The 27,210-nt window shown below is 44.8% G+C and overlaps 1 protein-coding gene and 1 long non-coding RNA gene across 2 annotated transcripts; both read left to right on the top strand.

The window, feature by feature from the left end:
* The first annotated feature begins 2,117 nt into the window (after positions 1 to 2,117).
* LOC135393407 (uncharacterized) lies at positions 2,118 to 26,981 on the top strand. The gene is made up of 10 exons (XM_064623850.1): positions 2,118 to 2,275; positions 3,016 to 3,129; positions 9,723 to 9,788; positions 10,513 to 10,655; positions 10,771 to 10,814; positions 10,891 to 10,999; positions 18,866 to 18,952; positions 19,486 to 19,627; positions 24,636 to 24,755; positions 26,832 to 26,981. Exons 1-10 carry the CDS (start codon positions 2,168 to 2,170, stop codon positions 26,958 to 26,960), a joined length of 1,062 nt encoding a protein of 353 aa, XP_064479920.1. The 5' UTR covers positions 2,118 to 2,167; the 3' UTR covers positions 26,961 to 26,981.
* LOC135393406 (uncharacterized) lies at positions 11,907 to 13,330 on the top strand. Its single transcript, XR_010422617.1, has 3 exons — positions 11,907 to 12,072; positions 12,630 to 12,690; positions 13,116 to 13,330. It is a non-coding gene; the product is annotated as an uncharacterized LOC135393406 (long non-coding RNA).
* Positions 26,982 to 27,210: the final 229 nt, after the last annotated feature.

Below are 27,210 nucleotides of genomic sequence, written 5' to 3'. Positions count from 1 at the left end.
TGCAGGGGGGCGTTTTTCCACTCTATGAGTGGAAAGCTACCCCATAGCTAGGGGTTCTAATGTGAGTGGTGACAATGATGAGTAATGACGATGAGAGATGACGGGAATGATCGGAGCGGCGATGGCGATGCTGAACGTGATCGTGATACAGATAAAATGGTTAAGAAGCAAGCGAGCTGGTGGCTAAGATCCATGACGAAAACCCGAGACTGGGAAAAAGACGAAAAACAGACGACACAACACAAAGTCTCAATTTTGAGACTTTGTGTTGTGTCGTCTGTTTTTCGTCTTTTTCCCAGTCTCGGGTTTTCGTCATGTGATCGTGATGGTGGAAATGTCCGAGAGCGCTGGTGGGGTCAACTACATGACGTAAGGTCGCCCTGGAGTGGGCCGCGGTGTCCCAAGGGCCGATGACGGGGATATTGCAGTCGTCACTGCTGCCGCGAATTTTGAGATTTTTGTTGGTGTTTCGTATCTGATATTAATTTACGCACCTTTCTCCACCTCTCAACGGGTTTCACTGCACCACCGCTGGCGTTCAAACGTGTAGCCAGCACGCATCACTCCCTATTTCTGTCTTGCGATGTGTAGCCAGCGGACAGCGCACCCGTAAAGAGATTACGGTGCTCCCCCACATAGTCGAGCACAATGTGAAACTGCTCTGAGGTGGGACGTGAAGCGCGTACCGGTGAATTCATCGCAGATAGAGGAAATTATACGAAAAAAGAAAAACAAGCACAGCTTGTTTCTTTTTTTTTTTTTTGCGTCGTCTTTTATTGCCTATGTTTGCTTTTATCTCAAATGCACAAAGTTATATTTGCGAACGCGCTCGTGCAATCGCTTTGTCGTCGTCATCTGGGATGCGCGTGACAGTGACGTTGAACACGTCGACGGGCTGAACGATAGTAAATAACCCAAGCGCGCGATCGTTAGACGTAACCCGAAATACCAAAAGTGGCAGGTATCGTTCCCGCCGCCTCGATCGCTTCGCCTACCGACACCATCGGTGGTCCGGAGCTACATGTGGTAGCTGCTCAACGGATTGGGAAGTTGTCAGTGGTTCCTTTGCCTTTGCCTTTCGCACCTCCGACTGCTTTTCACTGCATGTATTCACTGTCAGCCGTGGAAAAATTTGCTAGAGCGGGAAGCCACTATAGAATGTAGCAAAACGAAAAAAAATCATTACACACGTTTCTAGCTTATGAGGGTCAGAACCAGGCGGCAGTCGTCTTCTGGTGGTTCGTGTTGAAAGTTGCCCTTTTTCACGTTCCCTTCTGCTCAGCTCTCCCCGCTGAACAAGCGTGCGCATCGGTCAAACGACACGATCGTTCACGCGCGGCTCGTCTGGAAGCACTGGAATACCAAATTCTCGGCGCCGTCGTTCGATGACATCACACACCACGTGCCGTCGCTTGCAAACGACTCGATTGCGCGAGCGAGGCACCTCGGAATAGGGCCCCAGGGCCGTCTGCAGGACTTCTGCTTGCAATGTACAAAGTTGCAAAGGTCACTTTAACATAGTTAGGTAAAATTCGAAATTATTTGCTTGTCGTATCTATCACGAATTGTTCAAGCATTTCGCTGGAAAAGGCATTCTTTTGCCGTAGACATTTTGTCGGGAGCTTGGTGCTTTATTTCATGTACATGAAAGGAATAATGCTCAATTTCAATTATGCAAAAATCCTTCCTTTAAAACATTCAATTTCGAACCTTAAAATGTTCAAAACTTTCGACGGTCTTCCATAGTTCCCGCGTTCGAACAATGGGTGGTGATTGGACTGGGTATGGTTCCTGTATGCCTGCTCTATTTTAATGAGCAAATCTTGAAAGCTTGCCCTGTCAAATATACGCAGTGGATCAATACATTTACGTTTCACTTCTCTGGTGTAGGTATTACTTCAATAAAGAAACCTGTTGCATCTGCATTGGTTGGGAAGAGAAATGTCGGCGGTCGCCAGTGGACAGGTTTCACAATTGTTTACCAACAGCGCTTTAACATGACAGACACCTGTTAGTAGCGAATGCTCAATTCTGATAACCTTGTTGTACACAGCTGGTATCACAAGAAGCCTTAAGCGAAATCCGCTCGTAGGAAGATTGTTCGCGTTCATGTTCATTGCTCTATAGCCTGAGCAGCTCCTGCGCCGTCAACAACTCAATCGCCATCATGTTCTATGGGCACATGCTCGGAGCATTGTTCTTGCAAACCTTCGTATTCAGTGCGTGGATACTAAAGTCATGTGATGGAAGTGCCGACAAGGGCTCCAGAGCAAAGGTAAATTGGATATTCTTTTTTTTTAATTTTTGCACGGGTAAATTTTCAGGTTCTTATCCCCTGCTTTAACTCCTTTCCATTATTAGACATACTTCACAGCTACAAAGAACACCCTCGCGAAACGAGTTCGTGTCAGTGACACACGGCAAGAGCGAACTCCATTTGCTGTTTCGTTTGAAAAATACACCCAAAGAAGTCGCGCTAGATATTTTCATTAGAACCAGGCCACACATCCGACACAGTATCAGTAAACATAATAATACGACCAATGAATTTAAAATGCGAACTGCAACTGCAAGATCTACACGCAGACTTCGAGTACTCGAAAACTCAAAACACGGTCGAGCCTTTGTCCGAGAGTATTGTCATCACATCGCCCTTCGTTCGAGGCTACACCATACACCTTTAAACACGAAGAAGAGATCGCCGATCTCAGATTCCCAAAAAGACCGCTTCGTAAAAGGAGGTTACCCTTTGCCGTGTGTCACGTCACGCCATGCCTTTCCATTAGGTGTCCCTTTGTGTAAAGGAGTGCCCGTGTGTGAGGGGTATTGCACACACAAGTGGCAAGGTAGTTAAAGGCATGACAGTTGTCGGCAACGGGAGCGCACATTGAGCACCTCAAGCACATTTGGCTGATACGCCGAGAAAAAATGTACCGATGTAGAGGGAGCACCCATGTTTCACGGTTTCACAAGGACGTCGCTTACCTTTCTTTAACAAGCTTAATTCCATTGCAGGAGCCCGATCTCCCTGAACATGCCAGACTTGGTGTATTTATGATAATTGATCCGAGCATTGGAAATGCTACAAGAGAAGGATACATTAATTACACTGCGTCTTTACTCGGAGGGGTAAGGGATTCCTGATTATGTATCGTATGAGGCAACTAGTAGCAATCTGAAAGAGGCTGGTTTGTACGCTACAGTTAAGATGATAATGGAAGTTGCTATGAGTGCGTTTATGGTGAGCTCCACTGCTCAATGTAAAAAACCCCGAGACTAGGGAACACGAAGGGACAGACACAACACGAAGTCTCAAACACAGCTGAAAATTTTACTTCACAAAACAGAAATATATACAAACAGAAGGGAAGGAACACCAGTTGAGAACAAAATAGAAGGTCATTTCGGGGGAACGAGCAGTCTGTTCAAGGCTGGACCGAAGATTACGGAAGGTTTGCTGACACAGTTCCCACAAGAAGTTATGAAAAGTGTCTCTCTCAACAGTCTTCTGTGTGGGTCCACTTCGGATGCCTTTACAATTGTTTCATCCCATAGAGGGAAGCAATCTGAGCATTCTTCCAAATGTTTTGCAATTTCAGAGTTTGAGGCTTTATTTTTTACTTTTAAAGAATGCTCTCTCAAACGATCATTTAAGCAACGTTTTGTCTGGCCAATATAACAGAAACCACAAGTTAAGGGGATCTGGTAATCAACGTTTGAAGAACAGGGGACAAATTTATTTCGGTGATTCTTGCAAAAAACTTCAGGTTTGGCGAAAGGCGTGAGGCGGTCAAGACGGAAGTTGTTCTTGAAAACGATGTTGATTTGAAACTTCTTCGCAACGGCTAACAAGTTGTGAGACACTTTGTGAAAGAAGGGTAAAACCACCCGTTTGGGGACAGAGGGCTTAGTTTCGGGTGAACGCGGAAGCAAGGTGTTTAACAAAACATTTAAAGCACCAAGTAACATGTGATGGGGGTAACCGGCGTCATTCAAACGGAGAAGCTGACTTCCCACAGAGGGAATGATACGATGACAACAAGATTTTTTTACGGCATTTGATAGGATACCTGTGATCAAACCCCGTTTTACAGTTTTAGAATGGCAACTTGAAGCGGGCAAAATGGGTTTAGCTTGAGATTTGCCGTAAGACCAACAAAGAGCGGGTTGTAACAAGAGTCTGATATCAAGAAACTGAAGCACGCCAACAGTGGGGAACTCACTGGTAAATACAAGCTCTGGGGCTGCGGACACAACTACATTTTTACACTGATCAATAACACTCTCATTGGTGGAAATGAAAATCAGGTCATCTACAAACCTTTTTACAATGACATCAATTGAAGACAGAGAGGATATAAAGGATAAAACAGCGTTGTCAATTACACTCAGGTAAATCTCGGAAAGAACAGGCGCGATGCTCGAGCCAATACAGATACCAGTTTTTTGGGTGTACAGATGCCCGTCAATACTTATGGCAGTTGATCTCAGATAAAGTTCTAGTAAGCGCAAAAATTCAGTTACAGATATACCAACTTTCGATTGAAAGCGCACCAAGTTATCTTCAAGAAATCTGCGTACTCTAATCAACAACACATTCTCTTGCAGTGAATAGTATAGATCCTTGATGTCTAAGGAGAAAGCAAAGCATTTCTTTCCGTGAAACAACTGTAAATCCGAAATAAGTTGTTCAGAGTTTTTCAAAGTTAAACCGCTAGGGACAAAAATAGAGGAAAATCCATTTTGCAAAAAGATCGAAACAATTTTTTGCCAGGTTTGATTCTCATTGATTACGATTCTAAGTGGCATGTCCACCTTGTGATCCTTGAGCAAATACTTTACAGCGAAAGTTCCACGAGAAGCAGAGCGTATACGGTTACATAGGGCAGTCAGATCATTGTCAAGAAGAATAGAACAAATCGACTTCTTGATCTTGTCCAAAGCATGGTTATACGGTTTCAAAACGTTTCCAATAGCTGCCGACCTCTTAGATGCAAAAACACTTTCAGGTAGAACAGCGAATTTTGCAGACTTATCAGTTTGCAACAGACATAAGTTGTTCTCAGACATTTCATTACGAACTAACTTAACAGGAGAAAGATTACGGTTTACGGGACGGTTGTTCGAACCCAGAGTGTGCGAAATGTGGTGTACTGCCTGAGAAATGAAAGACGAGGATAAGGAGGGATCAGTTATGACAGACGAAACCTTATAAATGCAAGCGGCTACATCTAAACGGGAGGGAGTCAAGTTTAAACAAAACTTAGGGCCCTTTGATAAAATCGCAGTTGTGCGGGCAGACACGGGAGCACAAGTAGGGTTTACAAGGCACGAAGGCGGCGCTTTTTTCGGACTTGGCTGATCAGCAGGCGCACGAAGAGAAGATCTCAATGCAGCAAACTTACAAGAGAAGGCAGAATTGCATAGCGCGGTCCACTGAGCAAACTCGACGGTGTGACGAAAGTTTGGCCCCAGAAGCAGTGCCCATAGGGTATCCGCCGATGAAACAAGGTAACATGAAACAATTGTAAAGGCATCCGAAGTGGACCCACACAGAAGACTGTTGAGAGAGACACTTTTCATAACTTCTTGTGGGAACTGTGTCAGCAAACCTTCCGTAATCTTCGGTCCGGCCTTGAACAGACTGCTCGTTCCCCCGAAATGACCTTCTATTTTGTTCTCAACTGGTGTTCCTTTCCCTTCTGTTTGTATATATTTCTGTTTTGTGAAGTAAAATTTTCAGCTGTGTTTGAGACTTCGTGTTGTGTCTGTCCCTTCGTGTTCCCTAGTCTCGGGGTTTTTTACATTATGCATCATCTTCACCAGCTCGCTTGCTTCCTAGCCATTTCTCCACTGCTCGTTTTCGTACAGAACAGAGTAGCGTACTGCTGTTTGTTCAGTATAGAAACGAACAGAACGACCACTGTATGATGTAGACTCAAATCTGTTTAAGCTTTCGTGCACAACAAGTGCGAGTGCAATTCGCCATTGCTGTAGTTACCGATTCCACAATGCAAGCTTCACAGCCATAGATCGTTCAGTATGCAAGTAAAGCAAGGGTAGCACCTGACAATCTGACCGGTCTTCTGCAAGCTGCAGTAGTTCACTTCAGGTTTCGAAATCATAGAAGAAAATGCAGTAAAAATTAGAGATGGTACGCATCCCGAATTTTTCAAATCCGAATTCAATGAAGGTTCTGAGAATCCACGAATCTTACGAATCTCGAATGTTTCCTATACTTTAAAAAGGAGGGTTCAAAAAGCCAGGAAAAAACACACTTCTACTGAATAGTGTTTTGAAGCAGAATTTAATATCTTTGAATGATGAAAAATAAAAGTTAATAATAGCTCAATTTCAGGAGTAAGCGTACCCACATACTTATTAAATATCATTTATTTAACATGTTGCTCATCGACTACAGGAAATATATAAACTTTTGAGTCTGAATTATTTCCATAAAACTAAGAAACAATCAAAAGGAAAATTACGTTACTTTTAAACTTGTAGTGCAAGAGCTTCTGCCTGAACTTTTTCAGTCCAAGGTGCCTCGGGTTTCAGCGAACTCCGTAGGTGGCAATTTCAGAAAGAAAGAAACATAAGTGGTTAGTGGATACGAAAGATTCGATTCGCCGTTTGGGGCAGTGGTATTCGGATTCCCGAATCTGGAATCTGGGCCTATACGATTCTTGGATTCGGTTGGCCCATGCCTAGTAAAATACATAATAGACGTCCTATTTATAGTTAAAAAAATGTCTATTAGATCAGATGTTCTCCACCTATCATGATCAGAGTTAACTGCAAATTAGAATTTCATCTGAGAAATTGATAACAGGAGCTGTAGGATTATTTGACATGCTCCATATATTTTAATTGTGATTGAACAGCTCGTGCGCCCCGCATTCGCAACGTAAAACCAACATAACTTTTACCCTTTCTATATGTGCGCACATGTGTGTGTCTTTATGTGTTCGCACTCCTATAACATGCAACTACGTAGTGATTGGTCCTGTGCGAACTAAGGGGGGGGGGTCGAGGTAGCTTGCCGTTGTTGGCCGCACTCAAGTGGGCATCGTCACGACTATAGCCCAAAAAAAAAGGAAAGTGGGAGAGGGGAGTTGAGGACTTCAAAGTGCGCGCTCTGCTCATAAACCAACCAATGGCAAAGACCACCACGACATGCTCCAAATCAGCGCCGCATCACCTGTGAATTAAAAGGGTGAGAAAGAGAGAACTAAAGTAGAATGGAGTACACCGGGGTGTAATTGTTGCTTCTAGTTCCATAGATTACAATTACTTCCCATTTTAGTCCTCTGACTCGGACATCACATCCCAAGCAGCACGCCAATATTGGACCCATATGGGTTCCCAAGATTGCCAATATTGGCCCAATGTGGGCTGCCAATATTGGACCAATATGGGGAGTGCAACCAGGCTCCATATTGGACCAATATGGGCTCCCCATATTGGCAAGCCCATTTTGCTCCAATATTGTCAATATTTCTGTAATAACAGCAACGGGGAGTCTGTGTAGTAATAAAGCATTATTCTGTATATTAGTCTCCACTGACAATACTTTTTCTGATTTTTACTTTTGCAGCTCTAATTGATCCACGTTTCACATAATTGCAAAAAAGTAAATAAATGAATAAAAAAACACGGCTTTGCCCAAAAAGAACGAAGAACTACGGTCGCGTTGCTGAAGGCCACAAGCAGTCCCACGGAACTGCCAATGCCAAAGATCCCTCAGAAGCCTTCATGTGGATCGCAATATTCTGTGAACTAAAAATTTCCAACCCGATCCGAGACTACAAAGGACCGAACACTTTCGTGACGGTGACGGACATACGCCAGAGCAATTCACACTGCTTGCAGCAACTTGAAATCACCTAACTTTACAGAGTAGCAATCCCTTCCTATGAAACATTGTGTTTTTTACTTGACCTGCCGCAATTTCGTTATCATTACAGCACCCAGCGACATTTTAGCCCTATGAAATGTCCGTTCCGGCTGTCGCGCATGCGCATTAGTTGTAGGACGCGTGATTACGCTCAAACAACTCGCTTGCTCTCAGTCGGCTCGACCGATTGGCATTGGCATCGCGAAGGAAGATGGCGGCGGCTTTCAAGACGTGGAATGTTGAGGTGTCGAATTCTAGCGAACTTTACGTTGGGAATGCCAAGTACGTTGACTGTTTCGAACAATGTGTATCATCTGCGGGAAGTTGTTGAATGTAACGATGTAGTGAATTGGGTATTTCACACGCTTCAACGTTCAATCTTGCCGTGCTGCTTGGGCATTTGTGCAACACGGCTACGTACCCTGTTCAGTCAATATGGGGTGTACGCGTGCAATATGGGGCCCATATTCCCAAGATTTTCCCAATATTGGCTCAAAGTGGGCAATATGGGGCCCATATTGCCAGGATTTTCGCCATATTGGCTGAAACTGGGCAATATGGGGCCCATATTGCACATTTTCAGCCAATATGGGGAAAATCTTGGCGAAACGGGTCCCATATTGGACCCGTATCGCCAATGACCAGCCAATATGGGTCCAATATTGTGTGCTGCTTGGGATAATTACCACACGTCGCACATTGTCGCCTGTATGCAACAATCTACGCAAATATGGGCTCTTTGTGAATCTGAAATGAATCTCCCCATTCATCATCTTGTAATAAAGTTGTTGTTGTTTTGTGAATCTGATGGAACAACGCTATATAATCTCGCAATTTTTTGCGAGATGAGTAATAAATAGTGGTTATTGGCAAATTATGTCTTACGCTTGGAACAAGATTTTATCTTACTCGATATACTACGGTTCATGGCTTAATTTATTTTTATTGATGCACATTGGCTATGTGCATAGGAACTGTAGTTATCTACTCTTGGGGACACGGTTGTCCCAAAACTGCAGCCCGTGGCCGAGCAGTCTCCTATCGGCGATGTCGCCGATCGTATCGGCGATAGTAGAGCTCTTTTTTTTAATTCTTGAAGTGTTGCATATGAAAGTTGTTGCAATGCATCAGTGACACTCTACGTAGCATACTTTAAATTTCTTCTACACTTGGCAATTTGGGTAGGTCCGCGTTTACCGATTTTTTTTAACGGTTCAATGCCGGTTCAGCTCCAAGATGGTGCCAATAGTTTCGTTTCGGTTCAGTTCCGATTCAGCTAAGATAACGTTTAATAACGCTTTTCAGTTCGCACTAAAACGCACTATTATCCGACAAAAAGTGATACTAAGCCGTTAAAGAAAGAGAAAAAAATATGCAAAGTGTCTCATTCGTTATTTTTACTCATGTGCGGAGGTCGCATTAGCCTCAACCCAGAATTGGGCAATTGAGCGGAGTATGTCATCGGCAAGATGTCACACACTGTTAAGCACTGCTATAGAATGCGCGAAGCTTGCCAGTTTGTTCGTTTAATTTATTTTTCTCCATTTTTGAGAAATTACAAACCGCCACCATTTATCCTGCACAGGAAAGATCATAAAGTACAACTCAAATAAATGAGGAAACTTGAGTTTTTTTAGTTTCATCGATTCTCAGGTGTTGGAGAGATATGTTTCTGTCAGCCAAAATCGTAGTCTGCCTTGGCTAATTGTCGTTGATAGTGTTAGAATTGGATTATCATTGTGTTAGAGTTATGTCGTTGATTATGTCATGCCATAACACGGGGGATTTGATAATTGTCTTCTTCGTGTGAATGCTATTATTATAGGTGAATATCAAGTTCAGGAATATCAAAAGCCGCACAATAAAGCTTGGACTGGTCGACTTGCATATTGTAAGTAACCAAGCATGAAGACGTCAGTGAGACCTTGTGGCCGCGCGTGATCTGCGCTGTATTTGCTTACGAAGCGACAAAGCCTGATATTATATCTGTATCTGTTAATGCGATGGTGTTATTGGGCTACCCCTATGACTTTGAAGTAGAAACTACGAGCTTATGTGAAATTTTAGATGTTGCTTTATTCTATGAGCCACCACAGGAACGTTTCGCCTGCCGCTCCTTTACATTGCAATGACCATTGTAGTCTTACATGCAAGATATTTGCCTTGCCGTATCTGTTTTCTTCTTCTTTCTTTTTTTTTTTTACAATGCACAGCACCAAACAAAAGACCAAGAAACGTCATAGGGTCACAATCGCCTAGGTAATCCCTGTAGTCTGTGCCGAAAACTCAACTCGGGCGATATCGACACGGCAACCGTGGTGACAGATACGTTTATGGTAGGGTATTCAACGTGACTCCTCCAGTTCTTCGAGTAATTCGGGTCAGTGGACCTTATTCCTTCACGCCAAACCCCACAGCGCGTTACACCACCCAGCCTTACATCATAACTCATTGCAGTTGTGCTCCTTGATCTCACCCATATCTACAAACCACTACGCGCAATTGAAAATTATTCCCTCATTTTGGTAGCAGTTCAACGATTCCTGTTTTTACTCCTCAATGGATCACGAGGGAGACCGCTAATTTTCTTACCGAGTTCTCTTCTCTCTGTGCAGATGAATGAAACAGAGGTCAGCACATATTTGCCTGTCAATAACAACAGTCATTTAGAGCTGCGTTCCACATGGCAGGCCCTTCTGAAGTTCAAAGCTACAATGACGCCAGCAAATGAGACCGATATACTGTATGTTCTAACAGGGTAAGCGAGTTTTCCTGTCAATCATTATGGCGTCACATAAATTGATTTCAGATACAACAACCTCGACCGCGATTAAATTTTCACGCTTTGGTTCCCGTTGTTCTCCCACCTCTAGAAGGAATATATTTTCCACGACTGAGTGGCCAAAAGTTCTCTCGGGTAACGCAAAACACATAATTTCAGTGTTTGCAAAATGCTCAACATATATCAATGTTGTGCTGACTCGGTTCTCTAGGAGCGGCTTCCACAAAAGGAGTGTGCACCGACTACAACATAGCAGTCGGGAACGACGTTCTTGGAAGCTATTTAGGCATGGATGTGTTCGCATTGAACATGGCACGCATGTAAGTAACGGCTGATTCGCTCCAACATAAGGTGTGATAAGGGCATCTTGAATTATCTTTCGTGAGGCATGTCAGTGTCTTAATAGAGACTGACGATCAACACATGCCATGAGATGAACGTATATTGCAGGGATTGAAGGCGGTAACAGTTGGGAGGAACAAACCATTTAGTGGGACTATGAAATGATTTTTCGTGTTCAATTGAAACAAGAGAAGGCATAACGAAACACTGATCGAAACACGTATCGAAAAACGACACTTAAAAAACTGCAAGCGATGACGGTAGGTGTTGCAATTTCCAGTGGGAGCTGTGCACAGGCACTTAACCCAGTCACAGGTGTGCCCAAGTATGTCACCTACGGCGTCATTATTTGCGGCGTGGTACGCCGATCGAGCAGCCGATGCTCTTTTCTGCGAGCAGTGTGCAAACCCAACGGAAGGAGGTCCCCCCAGTAAAGCGGTAGCCGCATACGACGAATTCCCGACGGAAAACCGGCCGCCGTCGCCGTTTTTCCGGTGCGCCGACACAAGCAATGGGTACTTCACCGATTTCTCGACATAGCGGTGGACAGAGAAAATCGGGCGATGAGCGGAAACGACCGCTCAACGGCAGCCAATAGGACCGCTCCACGTGCTATCGTTCCATGAGCGGACGTGACGCGCATTTCGAATCCCCTTATGACCAACCTGGGAACTGGGAAGCACGCTGTCGCCCGCCCGCTGCTATCTGAGGGCGCCTTTGTAGCGCTTGCTTCGCGAAAATGCTTTGACCGCAAGAACTTTTTCTGTGTGCCACTATAACTTTTCTATGTGTAGCAAAATATTTATCAGTTGATTTAAATTAAAATTTAACACGGACTAGCGAAACGCCCGCTAAGGCGCCACGATCCGCCGCAGTGGAAACACTGATCTCGATTGTAAAAGGCTGGATCGCGGATAGGGAGCGCGAGCGTGAAGAAACCGGCCGCCATCTTACGGTGCTCACAACAGTCGCCGCAGCGATCATGGCAACTTCTTGCAATTACGGTCGTACCAACCGTACTGGCAAGGTTACAGGGCCTAAATTTATACAGGTGAGTCACTCTTTATCGAGGAATAAATAGGCGTTCATTCTGTATATTTAGTTGACCATTATGAAGTGTTTTTTTGTCCAAAACGAGCACTGGATGCAGGTTGCTTGATCGCTCTTCCGACGTTCAATCGAGCACACTTGCATTTTACCCGGCGGCAAATACAGTTTGAGTGCATAATATGCTTGAAAGAACATGTTACACTACACAGGTAGTGTTGTCATCAATATGTGCGAACACTCGAGCGCTTTTTTGCATGCATTGCTAGCATGGTACGCGGTGTTCTCTGCGGAAGCAAGTGCCACATTCATTTCTTTGAATTACCTTCACGCACAAGTTCGGTATTACGTCATAATAAGACCACGACTGTCACATTTTTTCATGTATTGTTTTGGGCCATGGTTTGATTTGTGACAAAGAATCCTACGTAACGGTGGTGTGGCGCGACTTGAATAACGCCTTTGTCTGAGCTGTATCGTCAGCTTGTTACGATAGTAATAATTTGTAGCGTGTCGTGCTATTTGTAGCAGTTTTAAGGCAAAAGTGGTCTCTCAATACAGGTTTCGTCATGAGGGCTGCCCAGTGAATAATCTGTGCAGTGTGATACGGCTGGGTGTACAGGTAAGTATCACGTTCCTCATCCACTGGTTTCTACTTTACAGGAAGGAACAACCTCAGTGCACGCACTGTGGTTAGCCTCTCTCAGTTTTGCATATTTTCTTACATGTTCACATCAGAAACACACCTTACACTTTAGGCTCCTTAACCCAGCAATATAATAATTAGAGATTATAATTCTTTTTAGAAGAGTTCCCCATATTCTTTTTAGAATAGTTTTTAATCTTTTTAGAATTAGAATCTTTTTAATTATTAGAAGATACAGGGATTGTAAACCATGTTTTAAACTGATGTTTTAACATTTGTCCAATGCATTTATTAAACAACATATTCATTTTTAACTGGTTGCACCCAAACCAATGTTCTGATGTATTATTTCCTTTGTTGTCGATGCACCATAAAAATTGGAATAATCATCATCAATGCAGGTTACTTCACAGCTGCCTCGACATACTCAAGAAATGGGTGCAGAACCTGCGTAATGCCCACAAACTTTGACTACCACAGCATCTCCAGAAAGTAAAGGAATATGTGTCACATGGGATTTTTAAAGGCATTCACAGTATATAATACCTTGTATGAACTGTTGTAGATCTAAGCAGCTTCTACAGTACACTCTCAGAAATTAAAACTTGTCAGGGAACTGTGATAATTGTTTCAGTTAATAGGCATGCACATATACGCTATAAGAAGACAATTATTTATTGAGAAAGCACTTCTCTGGCTACTCATGTTGTTTACATCTACTGTTGATCACATTCATTTATCACATATTATATTCTTATATACTATTATTATATTATCACATATTCGATCACATTAAATTTAAAATTTAGCATATATGAGAAAATATCAGTGGGGAAGTTGCTATTCATTGCTCATTCCAACCTAAAATTGAGTGCTACAACTTTAGAGAGCGTACCTGACCATTGTCATTCCTAAAATATATATTGCCATTGTAGCAAGGTCACAAAACAATAAATGTAGCCTTTTGCGACCTCCCTGCACGTTCATTGTATCCTGAAATGCATAAGTGCAAGAAATAAATCTTGAACTTGAATAAACTTCATGTTGTATAAACTTGACATAAAATGTTGAATAATATAATGAATGATGTAAAATATTGAATAAACTTGAACTCATATATTCTCTTTACTCATCATCAGTGATATTCATTACAAAAGCATATCGTGTTAGACTTTTTTGTTTGCGTTTCACAGACTGGGTACACGAGGGCCAAAATGACAAAATCACAACTGTTTCAACCTCCAAATAGTCCTGTTGCAATTTGAAGACCATACGTGGAGCTGCATTGTTTGGAACATGCTCCACATAACAAGCATGACAAAGTCAGCACTGGATAGCAGGACCCCGTCCCCAAGCAGCTTTTCTCACGCTGAAGTTGTATTCAACAAAAGCATGTGAGTGCTGGAGAAGGACATTCAGTTTGGCACAACCGCGCCTGCAAATAATCAGAACAAATAAAGGAAGAAGCAAACAAACATAGAAGGGCTGTACTTCAAAAAGAGATAAGTCCTGTGTCTCAAGGAGGTGTTACCACTTTCTAAGTAACTTAATTGATTAAGCTTACATCACTACCTGATTAACTGTCCTAACGAGCGTGATCTAATTGCGTGAAGTATTTAGGGCTGCTTCGGTGTGTCCATATTTGCGAGGCAAAGCACCGCTGTCGTTTACTAAAAGACTGTTTCTGCGGCAATGCTTGATATAAATCATACTAAACCCATACACGACTAAGACAACGGCTGTGATTCTACAGTACGATCTCTTTCTGCCATGCGAGTATATATCATCCCGGACCGTTCTTTATGGAACAATTTTTGTCCAGAACGCAGCACGGGATATTACATACATGGTTGTTGTTAACCTCACATCGTTTCTTATTGAAATATTGGCTGGGAAACGTATACTGTAGTACAATCCCCAGCGCTGCACTGCCGTGACGGTCTAGTTTCGGAATGCAAAACATAACGTAATTAAGAATCGAACGACAGGACACCCGTGAAACACTGTTAGGATACATCAGTATACTGGCACCTTACAAAATTGTGTGATGACAAACAACGATCAACGCCTGCAGCGCAATAAATACTCACAATCTCCGTTGCCTCCCATTGTTTTCTATGGGCGCACACTGCGTTTTAGGGCCTCCCAACATGGCGGCCCGAATGCACGCCTCTCCCCCACGAGCCCCTCTCCCATGCGCGATCCAGCCTTTATACATAGAGATCAGTGAGTGGAAATCTGTGCATGCGGTTCGTCCCGCCGTTTTTCGGTCGAGTTGTCGTGTCGGTGGGAAAGTTGGCCGTTTTTCTGTCGAGAAATCGTCGTATGCGGTTACCGCATACGACGCATTAACACCTACCGCATTAACACCTAAAGCGGTGTGAAACCATGAAGTTGTGGCGGCTCGTCGAAGACGATGAAGACGTGTCTCTGCTGGCACGCGCCACTGCGCTGGCCAGCCAGTTCTACCGGCATCGTCCTAGCTTGAGGCCACGCACATCTGCCCACAGGGACATGCCATCATCGCCGGTCAGGACTCATGTAGAGGAACGCCACCTCCTCTACATTTGGTGATCCGAACGTGAGTCCTGACCGGCGATGATGGAATGTCCCAGTGGGCAGATGTGCGTGGCCTCACGCTAGGACGGCGCCGGTACTGACTCGCGCAGTGGCGCGCTAAACGCCCAAACGGTGTAAAAAGCGGAACGCACATCTTGAGGGGAAGGAGCAACGTGGAAAAGGTGGAGGCGGAGGGACAAAATAAAAAAAGAAAGACATCGCTTATGTTATGGACTTCGGACATCCACTCATTAATATGGGAGATCATGTGGCCCCGGCGCCGGAATATGTGGCAGGCGAATGTGTTTCAAAGCCCTGGTCAAGAAGGCGCTAGTACGTTTGCAACAGGGTATAGACCTCTACCTGTTTGTAAACAAATGACGTCATAGTGTTCGACAGCGCCACGAATTTGGTAGAGTCTAACTACGTTCAAAGCTAGTGGCGAACAAGGTCGCGCCCGAAAGCCACGATCTTGAGGGGATTACGATGGTCTCCGAAAGGGACGCGACCTGCGGTCCTACTTTTCTTTCAATAGGAGGCAGCGAACAATTGCCCATTCGTGGAACCCAGCTCTCCCCTTCCGATCTGTTTCGGTTTCGGTTTGTCTACCAACGTCATGATGACGTTTGTCGGGTAGGGGTTTATTCCCACAGGTCTACAAATTTTAATGCGTCAGCATGAGGAATGTCAAAATAGAAAAGGCTCTATGTATGTGTGTCCGTGTAAGAGATGGTGAAGCCTCACCGAGGGAGAGGTATAAGTGAACCTGTAAAGGGGACATAAGAGAGTAAATATAAAAGGAGGCAAATGATTCGAAAGTGAAGTAGTCCAAGGTAGAGTAAGAGTAATTGAAGGTAATTAGAGGTAATGAAAAGCAGTTAAAGCAATACTGTTGAGTTTAAACGTAATTAATGTAAGGTATACGTAATTAAGAGAAAATATTAAATTAAACTAAAGATCACCGAAGGTAACCGCAGGGTTGAATGTAATTAAAGGTAAGTAATTAACGTCAAATACAGGAGAATTGAGAGTAACTGAAGCAAGTAAACTTCATTAAAGGGAATTAAATTATATTAAACATTATCTCAGGTAATTAAACGCTAACTACGGGGTGACTGAAAGTAACTAAGGGCAATTAAAAGTTTATTATCTGGGCTTACACATGGTCATTGGAAGTGTCGAGCCGGAAGTCGACTATAGACTGGAGGTGGAAAACCGGAAGTTGAGTTGGACCGATAGCGCATACCGGAAGTCAAGTATAGACGGGAAGCGGACGACCGGAAGTCGGCTTTATATTGTTACGACGACGACGACGACGGTGTCGGCAAGGACGGGCGCGTGTCACGCACGGCCATTCTCATTCTGTCCATTAAAGTGCAGCTCCGCTGCTGTTCCGAAAGTATGAAGACGTTGTGATATTCAGAACCGTGGTCCCAACTTCATTCATAAACGCACATTGCTTTCCAAATTTCCATACTCCTTCGTGAGAAATTTGAGAAAAACTACCGGGCGGCGGTTCCACTTGTGACGTCATACTTGGAACTGTGCGGATTGGATAGCCACACCTAGCCAGCTCTGCCTGGCAACCAGTTTGTGTTTACACTCCGTCATGGCCGCTGTATCGTGCTGAAATAGCTGTCACGAGCTATCGGGGACCACCGCACCGTTTTATCATGTTTCTTATAAGAAATACTTCGTCTTCGAGCACGTACTCGTTCTCGTTCTCAATAGCTTTGGTGGTGCTTTCTGCACGCGCAGCAAGTCCGCGCATAGTGCGCTGCCAAAGCTATTGAGAATGCGTACGAGTAGGTCACACGTTAGGTGTTAGGTCTTGTTGGTAGCATGAAGCACAGTGCGGGCACAGAATGTCCGCTCACGACGGCCGTCGTTGCACAACGAGGCCATCCTGTAAGGCTTGTTAAAGAAGACCGGCAAAACTATCTTTGAGGCTATTAACGACAGCAATTATCACGGAACACACCCAAAACATTCACCTTCGCCCATAGACCTCCGCCATCGCATCGACGATTTGGCGTTAGCCAAGCCACGAGCGCGGCTAAGCCAGGACGAAGCCGGGATTGGTCAGGGTTTGCCGACCACAGGACCGCCGTGCCAGGGAAATTAAAAAAAATGTTTTCTTAAAAACTACAAACAAATGGGTGAAAATTTTTCACATGTATGCTCCCTGTGCGGAAACGAACGCACAGCCCAAGCATGGCTCCATTCTGTCGCAGTCTAAAATCGGCGGAGCTGAACTTTAAACCATTGCCATCACCACGGTGTGCTGCCCGTATCAATATCGGAAGTAGACAACCGAAAGTTCGGTTTAGACCGGATGTGGATACCTGGAAGTCAAGTATGGACCGGAAAAGGGATTTAATGCTAACGCGTGTCTGTCGCATTTACCGCTAAATCGCAACAAAATTTTTAAAACTTGCTTGGTTCAAAATGAAATGTGCTATTTCCGAATAATTTTATGTGCTCAATTTCAGTATGAAAATAGGAAATATTTCAGAAAATAGGCCATTTTTTAATTTGGTCATTTCCCTTCCAAAGGGTGACCGAACCCACGTCAGTGCAAGGCAGCGAACGGCGGTACAGAAAGGAAGGAAACCCACACAACACATAGATGCAATATTCCAGACATACACGCTAACACAAAAGGAGAAACTACACGACATCAAGGGCGGATCCAGACAATTGGTTTGGTGGGGCGTTTTCTTTGTCGGAGCGCGTGGTGGTGGAGGGGAGAGAGGGAAATCCAATGTATCATATGACTTTTAGGGGGGGGGGGCGATCGCCCCCCCCCCCTTGGATCCGCCACTGCACCACATGGTGCAAGACACAATACGAGTACAAGTGTAAATTCTACAGTATGTTACCACGTAACCGTCGCTTCAGCTCGCCCACTTATCTGCTTCTAGGTAATAGTGCTCATTAAAAAAGCTTGGAAGTAAAAAGTTCATTCCTTCTCGGCCGTAGTCCGTTGTACATCTTGGAAGTAAGAGTCGCTTTCGCTCTCGTAAATAGCACCTCGCAGAGATGTCTACGTTAGCAAGTGTAGTGTGAAAACCCATCAGGATGAAACCATCAGGTGAAAACCCATCTTTCATCATTAATTTCTTATGCACTTTGAGGCTTTGCATGTATTTGTCCTTTCTATGTGTTCCGGCCTCAGAACACCAATTTCTCATATTTGAAACTGTTTGTTTGACAGAACACGGGCTTCTTCCGTGGACATTGGCCCCTTGTACAGACCCAGACAAAAGTTTACGGAACGCCGGAACGACATACTTCTTGATCGGAGCGACAACCTAGAATGGAACGGGAGTAGACACACTAACTCAGAGGTGCTTGGACAACCTGTTTGTAAGTCTATCTGCTCCTGTTTGCAGCAACGGTATCGCTTCGGTGACTATATACATCATTCCAATGTTCCGTAAACTTTTGTGGGGACTTGTACGCAATATTTGTAAAAGACAGCACAGTACAAGGAAGAGGGATAGAATATGCGCAATACGGCTCTGTACTTGTCGTTTCCTTTTACATTTTCCGCTCATTTGTGTTTTTGTTCTGCTTCTTCTTCCGTTAGGTTGGGCGCCTGGTCTCATGAATGTTATAAGAATTTTTCCGGCGTTTTTGACGATTGTCACGAGAAGCATCTGATGTCAACTCTGAGGTACGTAACTGTTTAGTCTGGTTGACATATATGTGTGTGTGACATTCGATCGCACTGATCCGGTGAGGTAAACGAGGCACGTGTTCTTTATGTGCAAATCTTTAGCGCTGTAATACTAATGCTTACAATGTTGGTGTAAAATTTTGACGATCATGTCTGAGACGTCAAAGTGAAGGCATGCGCTTAACTGCCGCGCACCAATTTTCTTGGAGTTTCACCGACCGTAATCGTTTTTCTTATTGGATACTCGAATATAGCGGAGGACATGAAATTACGTGGTGGAACCTCCATGCACCCGTGCATCCGAGAGAGTAATATCATCCCAAGAACACGCGTGCAACAACAACAACACCCTTATGTTGGTTGTAATGGGGCGTTTCATCGACAGAAGCACGAGTGCGTACACAGGCGAAATACCATACTTCAACACTTCAAACACTTCAAAGACACCTGTTCACAGATCCCGGGTATCACACGTCTCGCAGTGCGGACATCCTTGGTAACCAGTTTTCTTCTACCACGCGTTGTTACAGGAGGGCTTGGCCGTATTGTACCCAGCACAACACAATCATCACGACGTGGATGTCAGGAGGTCAACTCCCAGGGGAATTTTTTAACAATTCGGCTTACTGCGAAGGCAAAGGAAACAATACCGTACAGCTAAAAGAATGCGAGGTAAGCATGCTAAAGAACCGTATGTGTCACTTAAACCACGATTTCATTGGTAATAAATGTGAATTTGTGGAAACTTCCTTATACAGTGTTTCCAGAAAGCGCTAAGGCAGAAAGATATTTGCGGTATACGCGCATTTTTCGTGAACGCATTTTTTGCGCGTTAAATGATTCTCAGATTACCAAAAGCAATCCACACACCGACTTGTGTACCGCCGCAAATGATCTTACTTGTCTCGCTACGTAAACCCCCAATGAATATTAGCTTGCACGTCGAAAACCTCAGGGACTTCTACCAGTTTACTACGCTACAGGTGCTATGTAACTACAAGTACAGCTTGGACCAAAAATTCGCGGAATGCGTGGGAGTCGCATTTCTCGGTAGGAGCGATACCATACTGAGACGCATACTGAAAATGGGCCCGCTTCTTATATGATCTCTTCCTGATAGTGAGCAGGGGGCCGCTCCAATGAAGAGACACGCCAGTACCAAGCTGTACTACTCGGTAAATATGCGCTGCTGCTTACGGAACAACCTGTAGTGCAAATGCTGAACGAAGACACAGGGAGGAAAATACTAGAAAAGTACTTCAGTTGAAATGGCGCACGTTGCTGATCTGTTCCGATTCTCTACTTCAAAGTGACGTTCTCTTCTCCTGAAATTGGATTAATACCACCTTGTACAACTATAAGAGATAAAGTGCGTTTGTGATCTGCGGAATAGAATGTGATAACCGACTGCACTTTGTGCTTCTGTAGCTTTACTGAATGGTGATTCCACCGAAAATCAGCCAAGCATGAAACCTCGACATCGCCGATCTCACCGTAAAAAAAAAAAAAATGTGTGTTACCACATCGCAAATGATGAAAAAAGACCATAAAAGAATCTTCCATATTATAACCGTTCTCGAGGGAGAGGAGGAGAAAGAAATGCGGTGTATTGGCGCCTGGTCGTTTCGGCCTACTTTGAGCGCTTCCCAAGCGGCAGCGATGGCCCGCACGGCTGTTATTTTTTTTCTGCTTATCCTCTGGCAGGCGGACAATGGACCGACGGCTTCTTACTGTTTTGGCGCAAAGAGCCACTATTTGAAAAAATGCCAAACTTGGGTGAGAGCGTTAAAATGGCTTCATTTTAAAGCCTTCTGCCGTGCAGCCCACTTGTCGCACAGACATGTAACACACACCGCTGTGTTCGCCGTTAAAAGCTTTTCCGTTGGTATCAAAATCATCATCATTTCATCAGCGCATCACATCCATATCGCCCGGAACACAGAAGCGGTTTCATAAAATTGGCAGATTTAGCACGCTTCTGACCCAAAAACCCCACCAAAAACATGCCTCGATTTTTTTATATGTTACGCAGAAATTCTTTCCCCGCACACCCACAAAGAATCGTGATTCGTTCTTGATCGTGCTTCACGCAGCGATTTTTTAAATGAACGCAGGAACGCAGGAACCCCTACGGGGTCGCCTGCAGGGAACCCCCCCAGCGCCGAATTCGTGCGCGCGCCGAAAGCGGAGGATACTTCAAAGTAGCTGCATACACACGTACACGTGCGCACATTTTACTTGATTAACTTCGTAGGACAACACAGATAGAATTCTGAATATACAACAACAACAGCAGGATAAACGATAACAACATACATATTTACACTGGTGACATGACTTTCTGTATTTTCTTTAGCTTGACATCTGTTGCGGATGCGGTTTGCTTCTCCCACACGTAATAGCAACGAAGTCCCACAACTGGCCGAACACCTTTCCACTCCTCCAGTTTTATTTCTCTGTACCTGTGCACATCTTCAGCTGGAAGATGCAGGAGTGTTATATTATGGATCCTGTTTGACAGTGCTGCTGTGAACTCCGCTGCGTTCTGTATTGCCTGAGTTGATGAAGAGCGCAAGTTGTACATTGTTGCTGCGTGCTTGACGACGCCTCCAACTCCACCACACGCATTTTTGCCGTGACCCGGAGCCGAAAAAATCCATCTCTTGGCGGTGGCATTACGACTCATCTCAAAGTACTGGAACCTGTTTTTAAAATGAGCGGTTGCCCCATCGGAGACGTATACTGCGCTCCCAAACAGAGGGCCGTGGTCTTCCATGTGCTGTTCGATGGTCGACAAACAAAGGAGGGCTACCGCGCTATCATGTCGAGTGTCGTCGGATATGACGGCGTAGCAGCGAGCTCCAGAGGATGCAGTCACTACGCACGTGAAGAGTGAAATTTGGTTTTTATGCCAATGGTAACTTTGAATCTCTTTCGGCAGAATGATCGTCCAGTTTTCAGAAAAGTCAAAATGAAGCACGACATGACCAGTCCTCACGGCACACTTCTCCCGATGTATGGCCTCACGCTGAATCTTCCTCACATAATCGTGATTCACAAAAGTACCGAAACAGCGCTGCAAAACAGCGAGGAATTCGCGATACTGTCCGTCTTAGCAGTCCTCCGTTCTCCCATGCACGTAGCAAGCAGGATCTCCTCATCGTCGGGGATACCTAAACTTTCTGGTGTCAGGGCTTCCGGACCGGGACACTGGTGACAGTCTCCCGAGAAGCATGCTTCAGAGTTGATGTCGCAGACGCACATATTGATGATCTCCCGTAACGTCAGCTCTTTCTCGCTGTTGTCTATGGCCACTGTCGTCGTTAATTCAAAATTTGCGCAATATGTACACACGCATTCTTCCCTGCAGGGACTCACACTGACCCATATCGGTCGAATTGAGTAGAACTTGCTTAGGTTGAGCTTCACATCAGGATATTTTGTTTTAAATTTTCTATACGCTTCGCGGATAGAACAGGTCATATAACGTTTTGCTTTAGTCGTCTTCTGTCCCCCTTCCTTTACTTGTACGACGTCTCTTGCTCTTGGGCTCTGAACGGAGCAGTCTAGCTCATCCACGATGTAGAAGCTCATCGCTGCTAGCAAGTCCTCTTCCTTCAGGTGACCTCTTTCGTAGGGCTCAGGTGTTGCCCACACATGCTTCTCTGCAACCAGTCCCTTCGACTTGCGAATTATATACCGCGTTGCTTCTGGAATGACTTGCTGTATGTCCCGCTCTGATATGAAAGAAGGAAGGAAGCAGGATGAGAATCTGGCAGCGTACTTGCTGTGACTTGCTTTCTTCGTCGGCTGTTCTGATGTTCCGAAGCAGCTCCTCACTCAGCCTATTGCTGGAACTTGACGTCCCAGGAAGCGAAACGTCAAAAGCCCTCTCGATCTGTCGGCGCGTCTTCACGTTAAGTGCTTCACTGATTTCCATCTGCTTTTTCTTCAGATACGGCGTTGAAGGCTTTTTACGTTTCCTCACTGGTGTCACGTCGATCCCTTGTCTTTGTATGAGCTCGTTAATTTCTCCAATAGTTTCGTCGGCGCGTTGCGAAAGGCACATCATCGCCGTTGCTTCCAGACGACACGGACGTTGTCACTTCCTCTGATTGCATCAAAGTCTTTAGGTGAACAAAACAGTTCCTGCAGATCATGTCCGATTCGCGTGCATTCGCTGTCCTCTCGGCACCAAGAGCAGATTTCAGGGCCTTCATACCGATGCTAGACACATATCGGAAGTCCTTTGTACGTAGAACTTTCTTCTTGTGTCGACGGCAATATTCTGCACAATAAACACGTTCACTACTGTGCACCGAACTCATTCTTTTCAGAAGAAGGTACGACGAACCACGACATCACAGGCGATGAAAACAACTCCCACACACAGATTGAACCTAATGACGCGGAGCGTAGGTGACGAGGTTGTGCTGTTGTCCGAGCGGTGCAGGTAAGGGGGAATGAATTGGAAGTACACATACACTTTTTGAGTCAAAATTGTCATTTCGGTCATGTGAACACGTGATATAGGGCTCCAAAGGCGTGAGTTGAAGGACGGGTGCACGTTCCCACAGCCTTGACGTCGACTGCTGTCGAAGTGCAGGGTCACCCAGGAAGTGTCCAAAAGCTTTCTCGGAGACACAAGTGAGATTAGCAGTGGTCATGGCGACGCATAGGAACACGGTTGACTGTGCTTGAATGCGGCTTCCTGAGTAGTTGCGGCCTTTGTGAAGCTACGTTCCGCGCAATCCATACGTAGGCGGTTTTAGCACGGCACCACGTATTTACTCTGCGCATGGACCCTGTTCATATAGGCCACAATACGAAGCGCTACGTGAAATTGTTCACGTTGCCTCCTAAAATTATTTTACAGATATCAACCGCTTTCGGTCAGCGCGCGCACGAATTCAGCGCTGGGGGGTTCCCGGCACGCGACCCCATAGGGCGCGTACCCCGCGTTCATTTAAAAAATCGCCGCGTGAAGCACGATAAAGAATGAATGACGATTTTTTGTGGGTGTGCGGGGAAAGGATTTCTGCGTAAAATATAAAAAATCGAGGAATGTTTTGGTGGGGTTTTTGGGTCAGAAGCGTGCTAAATCTGCCAATTTTCTTTCAATCTGGCAATATGGATGCGGTGCGCTGATGAAATGATGATTTTGATACCAACAGAAAGAGCTTTTAACGGCGAACACAACGGTGTGTTACATGTCTGTGCGACAAGTGGGTTGCGCGGCAGAAGGCTTTAAAATGAAGCTGTTTTAACGCTCTCACCCAAGTTTGGCATTTTTTCAAATAGTGGCTCTTTGCGCCAAAACAGTAAGAAGCCGTCAATCCATTGTCCGCCTGCCAGAGGATAAGCAGAAAAAAAAAAAAACTGCCGTGTGGCCCACCGCTGCCGCTTGGGAAGCGTTCAAAGTAGGCCGAAACGACCAGGCGCCAATACACCGCATTTCTTTCTCCTCCTCTCCCTCGAGAACGGTTATAATATGGAAGTTTCTTTTATGGTCTTTTTTCATCATTTGTGATGTGGTAACACATTTTTTTTTACGGTGAGATCGGCGATGTCGAGGTTCCATGCTTGGCTGATTTTCGGTGGAATTACCCTGTATTCGTCTACAGATGCTTCCTTGTAATGATACTCCTTCTAATGGGACACTGTACTCGCATACTTATAGGTCAGCAAAAACAAAACCCAAGAGTGTCTTCTATGCTGTTCCCTGGCAACAGACCCCAACAATGTGAGTTACTACGATGCACCGGACGGAACAACATGTATCGATAATCTATACGACTCGGTGAGTATTTGAATATTTACATATTACGCACGAGCACACATAATTCATTGCTGCAGGCGACTTTGATTCTTAGTAGAAGCACTGGTACTTCGTACACACTTGGTTGTCACCACGAGCTAAGTTCGCGGTAGTCAGCAGAAGCTCCACAGGAAAACTGGCTAGAAAGACGCGGGGAAGGAGAACCAACGCTTATATGGCAACGGAGGCGACGCAACCATGCTATTTTTCTAACTACCCTCACGTGGTCAGCGTTAAGCCAAGAGATGAATGATTTTCCCAGCATACGGTGCTTCTTCCGCGACATGGTAGCCCATTACTCCTTTTTCAAAGGAAGACCCCGCCAAAAAAGTGTTGATGTAGCAGTCATATATCAATCCATACCGTATGTTTCAGTGGACACATTTTATTATGTCCAGGAGGCTGGAAAGAGGTGCTTCAGGGTTCTCGGTTTCGATACAAGCTTCCCAGCTGCTCTTTTGGCAACTGACGAGTCCCCGAGGGCCAAACCAACTTCGTTTCTCATTTCTGAAGAATGTGCCGAACCTATTTAGAGTGTCGCCATAAGAATTTGGAATTGTCCCTGAGTCTGCCTTTAAGTACATCGCATCGGCTTGGTGCGTCCTAACGCGGAGTCGTCAATAAAATCTTTGAAATGGTCAACAGTACGAGGCTTTAGGTACAAAGCTGCACGTTGTACAGCGAGATTACGGGATAAAAATACTTATCGCAGCGGAAAGACGTCCAAAACATCGCAGAGAAACAGCAAATGCGTTGTTTAGAAACGGTTTGCCTGCCGAACACGTGAGCGGCCATGTTTAATGTCACGTGTGTTGACGTTTGCTGGGACGTATGGCCAGTACGTGTTCAGAACATTCGGTCGCCCGGCACGCTTTCCTCTATGGAGCAATACATTGGGGGCACCCTTGTGCATATGGCCCATACAACCACGTGCACACACGCGACTGTAGGTCATGCTGATCAAGTAGGACGTGATCGTCACACATAGGAATACATACGTGTTTCTTATACGTAAGTTACGCAATCCCACGAAGAGCACAACTTGCAAGTAACTGCGAACAAACTGAACATGATTAAGAACGCGGAGGGACAGGGACAAACACACACGGAGGCGTTCCTTGTCCCTCCGCGTTCTTAATCATGTTCTGTCCCAACCAACACGCTCTACACCTTCTCGCACTGCGAACAAAATGAGCGGAATGATGTTTGTGAATTTTAAAATGCAATTGAATTGAATTAAGAGTCCGGAGGTGTCGAAGTTACCTTTTCAAAGTTACCTTTTACCCGAAGTTAGTACCTTTTCAGAGCAGAGACGGCTGTAAGAAGGATTCGTGATTGCTGACAGGTCACTTATGACTTCGTTACTTTTGTTCAATTATTTTTTTCCTGAAAGCTAGAAGCATTACATAATTTCAGCCCTAGATGGCCAGCAGTAAGAAACAAATACAGCTATCTGCGTAGTATGGTGAAATCTACGAATAGTGCTGAAAGATTCTCCACCCAGTACACTTATAGTAGTCTTGTTACATCAACTGCTAAGGTGAGAACAACTTAGCAAAAGAATGAAGTATTTCAAAAATATTACGGTGTGTTGCAGAGTGGCGTATCGTATTCGTCAAGACAGAAACCGGGTACAGGCGCGTGAACGATGTTTTGTAAACCAAGTGAGTGGCAGGTGCGTTATTGTAATAGCACGGCCACTCGTGATTTTTGATGAGATGTGGTACACTACAGTACATCCCTGTAGCGTGACGGTGCACAGTTTGTAAATGTTTGTATGTCAATGTTTCTGTGTAGAGAGGGAGCTGTCACGCAGCCGTGTGAGTAATATTCTCTTCTGTTCGTCAGTTAGGTGTAGTGAGTCAGCAGGAGCTTTCGTGCGTAGCCGTATCGTTTACAAACTAGCTGCCCCAGTAAATAATGATCGCACCCACCTCTGGGTTGCTCCAATATTGGGACTGCAGCTTAAGACCTTGGCGTGCATGGCAAAAGAAAGTGCACTTAGTGAAACATCCTGATTAGTCCTGAGTTTAAAATGTACTTTTCTTGCGTGTAAAGGAGAAAATTGGTTGCTTGGAGAAGAAATGTGAAACACGCCTTTGGAAGATCAAGAGAGTTGCGAACCCAGCCTGGAGCTATCCCGTAAATCTCAAAGAAACGACAACTGCAACAACGACAAGTGGATAATAAAGCATCCTGACCTCCTGATCGTATACGTCGCAACATTTACGTTGTGCTCAGTCACCTTCAGCTAACATATCTCCTGTGCGGAGTACATGTACACAGTTGCTGAGGCTTTCAAGGGACAAGGTACTGCAAGCTCCAAGCGTCAATGCGTCAATTCTGCGTCAGTGTCATCGTCTCTAAAGAGAGCGTTGAGTTGTACGTACTGTACGTGACAGTGTAACGTGTACAGTATAACCTTGTTTCTGTGGGC

This window comes from Ornithodoros turicata, chromosome 4 (assembly GCF_037126465.1).
Source record: "Ornithodoros turicata isolate Travis chromosome 4, ASM3712646v1, whole genome shotgun sequence".
Taxonomy (NCBI): Eukaryota; Metazoa; Arthropoda; class Arachnida; order Ixodida; family Argasidae; genus Ornithodoros; species Ornithodoros turicata.
Note: the sequence above shows the minus strand (reverse complement) of the source record. Positions and strands in the feature narration are given on the sequence as shown.

Excerpts from the sequence above, each read along its gene's own strand:
- LOC135393407 (XM_064623850.1), top strand. The coding sequence starts at position 2,168 with ATGTTCTATGGGCACATGCTCGGAGCATTGTTCTTGCAAACCTTCGTA. Across the intron at positions 19,628-24,635 it reads TACAGCTAAAAGAATGCGAG|GTCAGCAAAAACAAAACCCA; the intron begins GTAAGCATGCTA and ends GCATACTTATAG. Across the intron at positions 24,756-26,831 it reads TCGATAATCTATACGACTCG|GAGAAAATTGGTTGCTTGGA; the intron begins GTGAGTATTTGA and ends TTGCGTGTAAAG.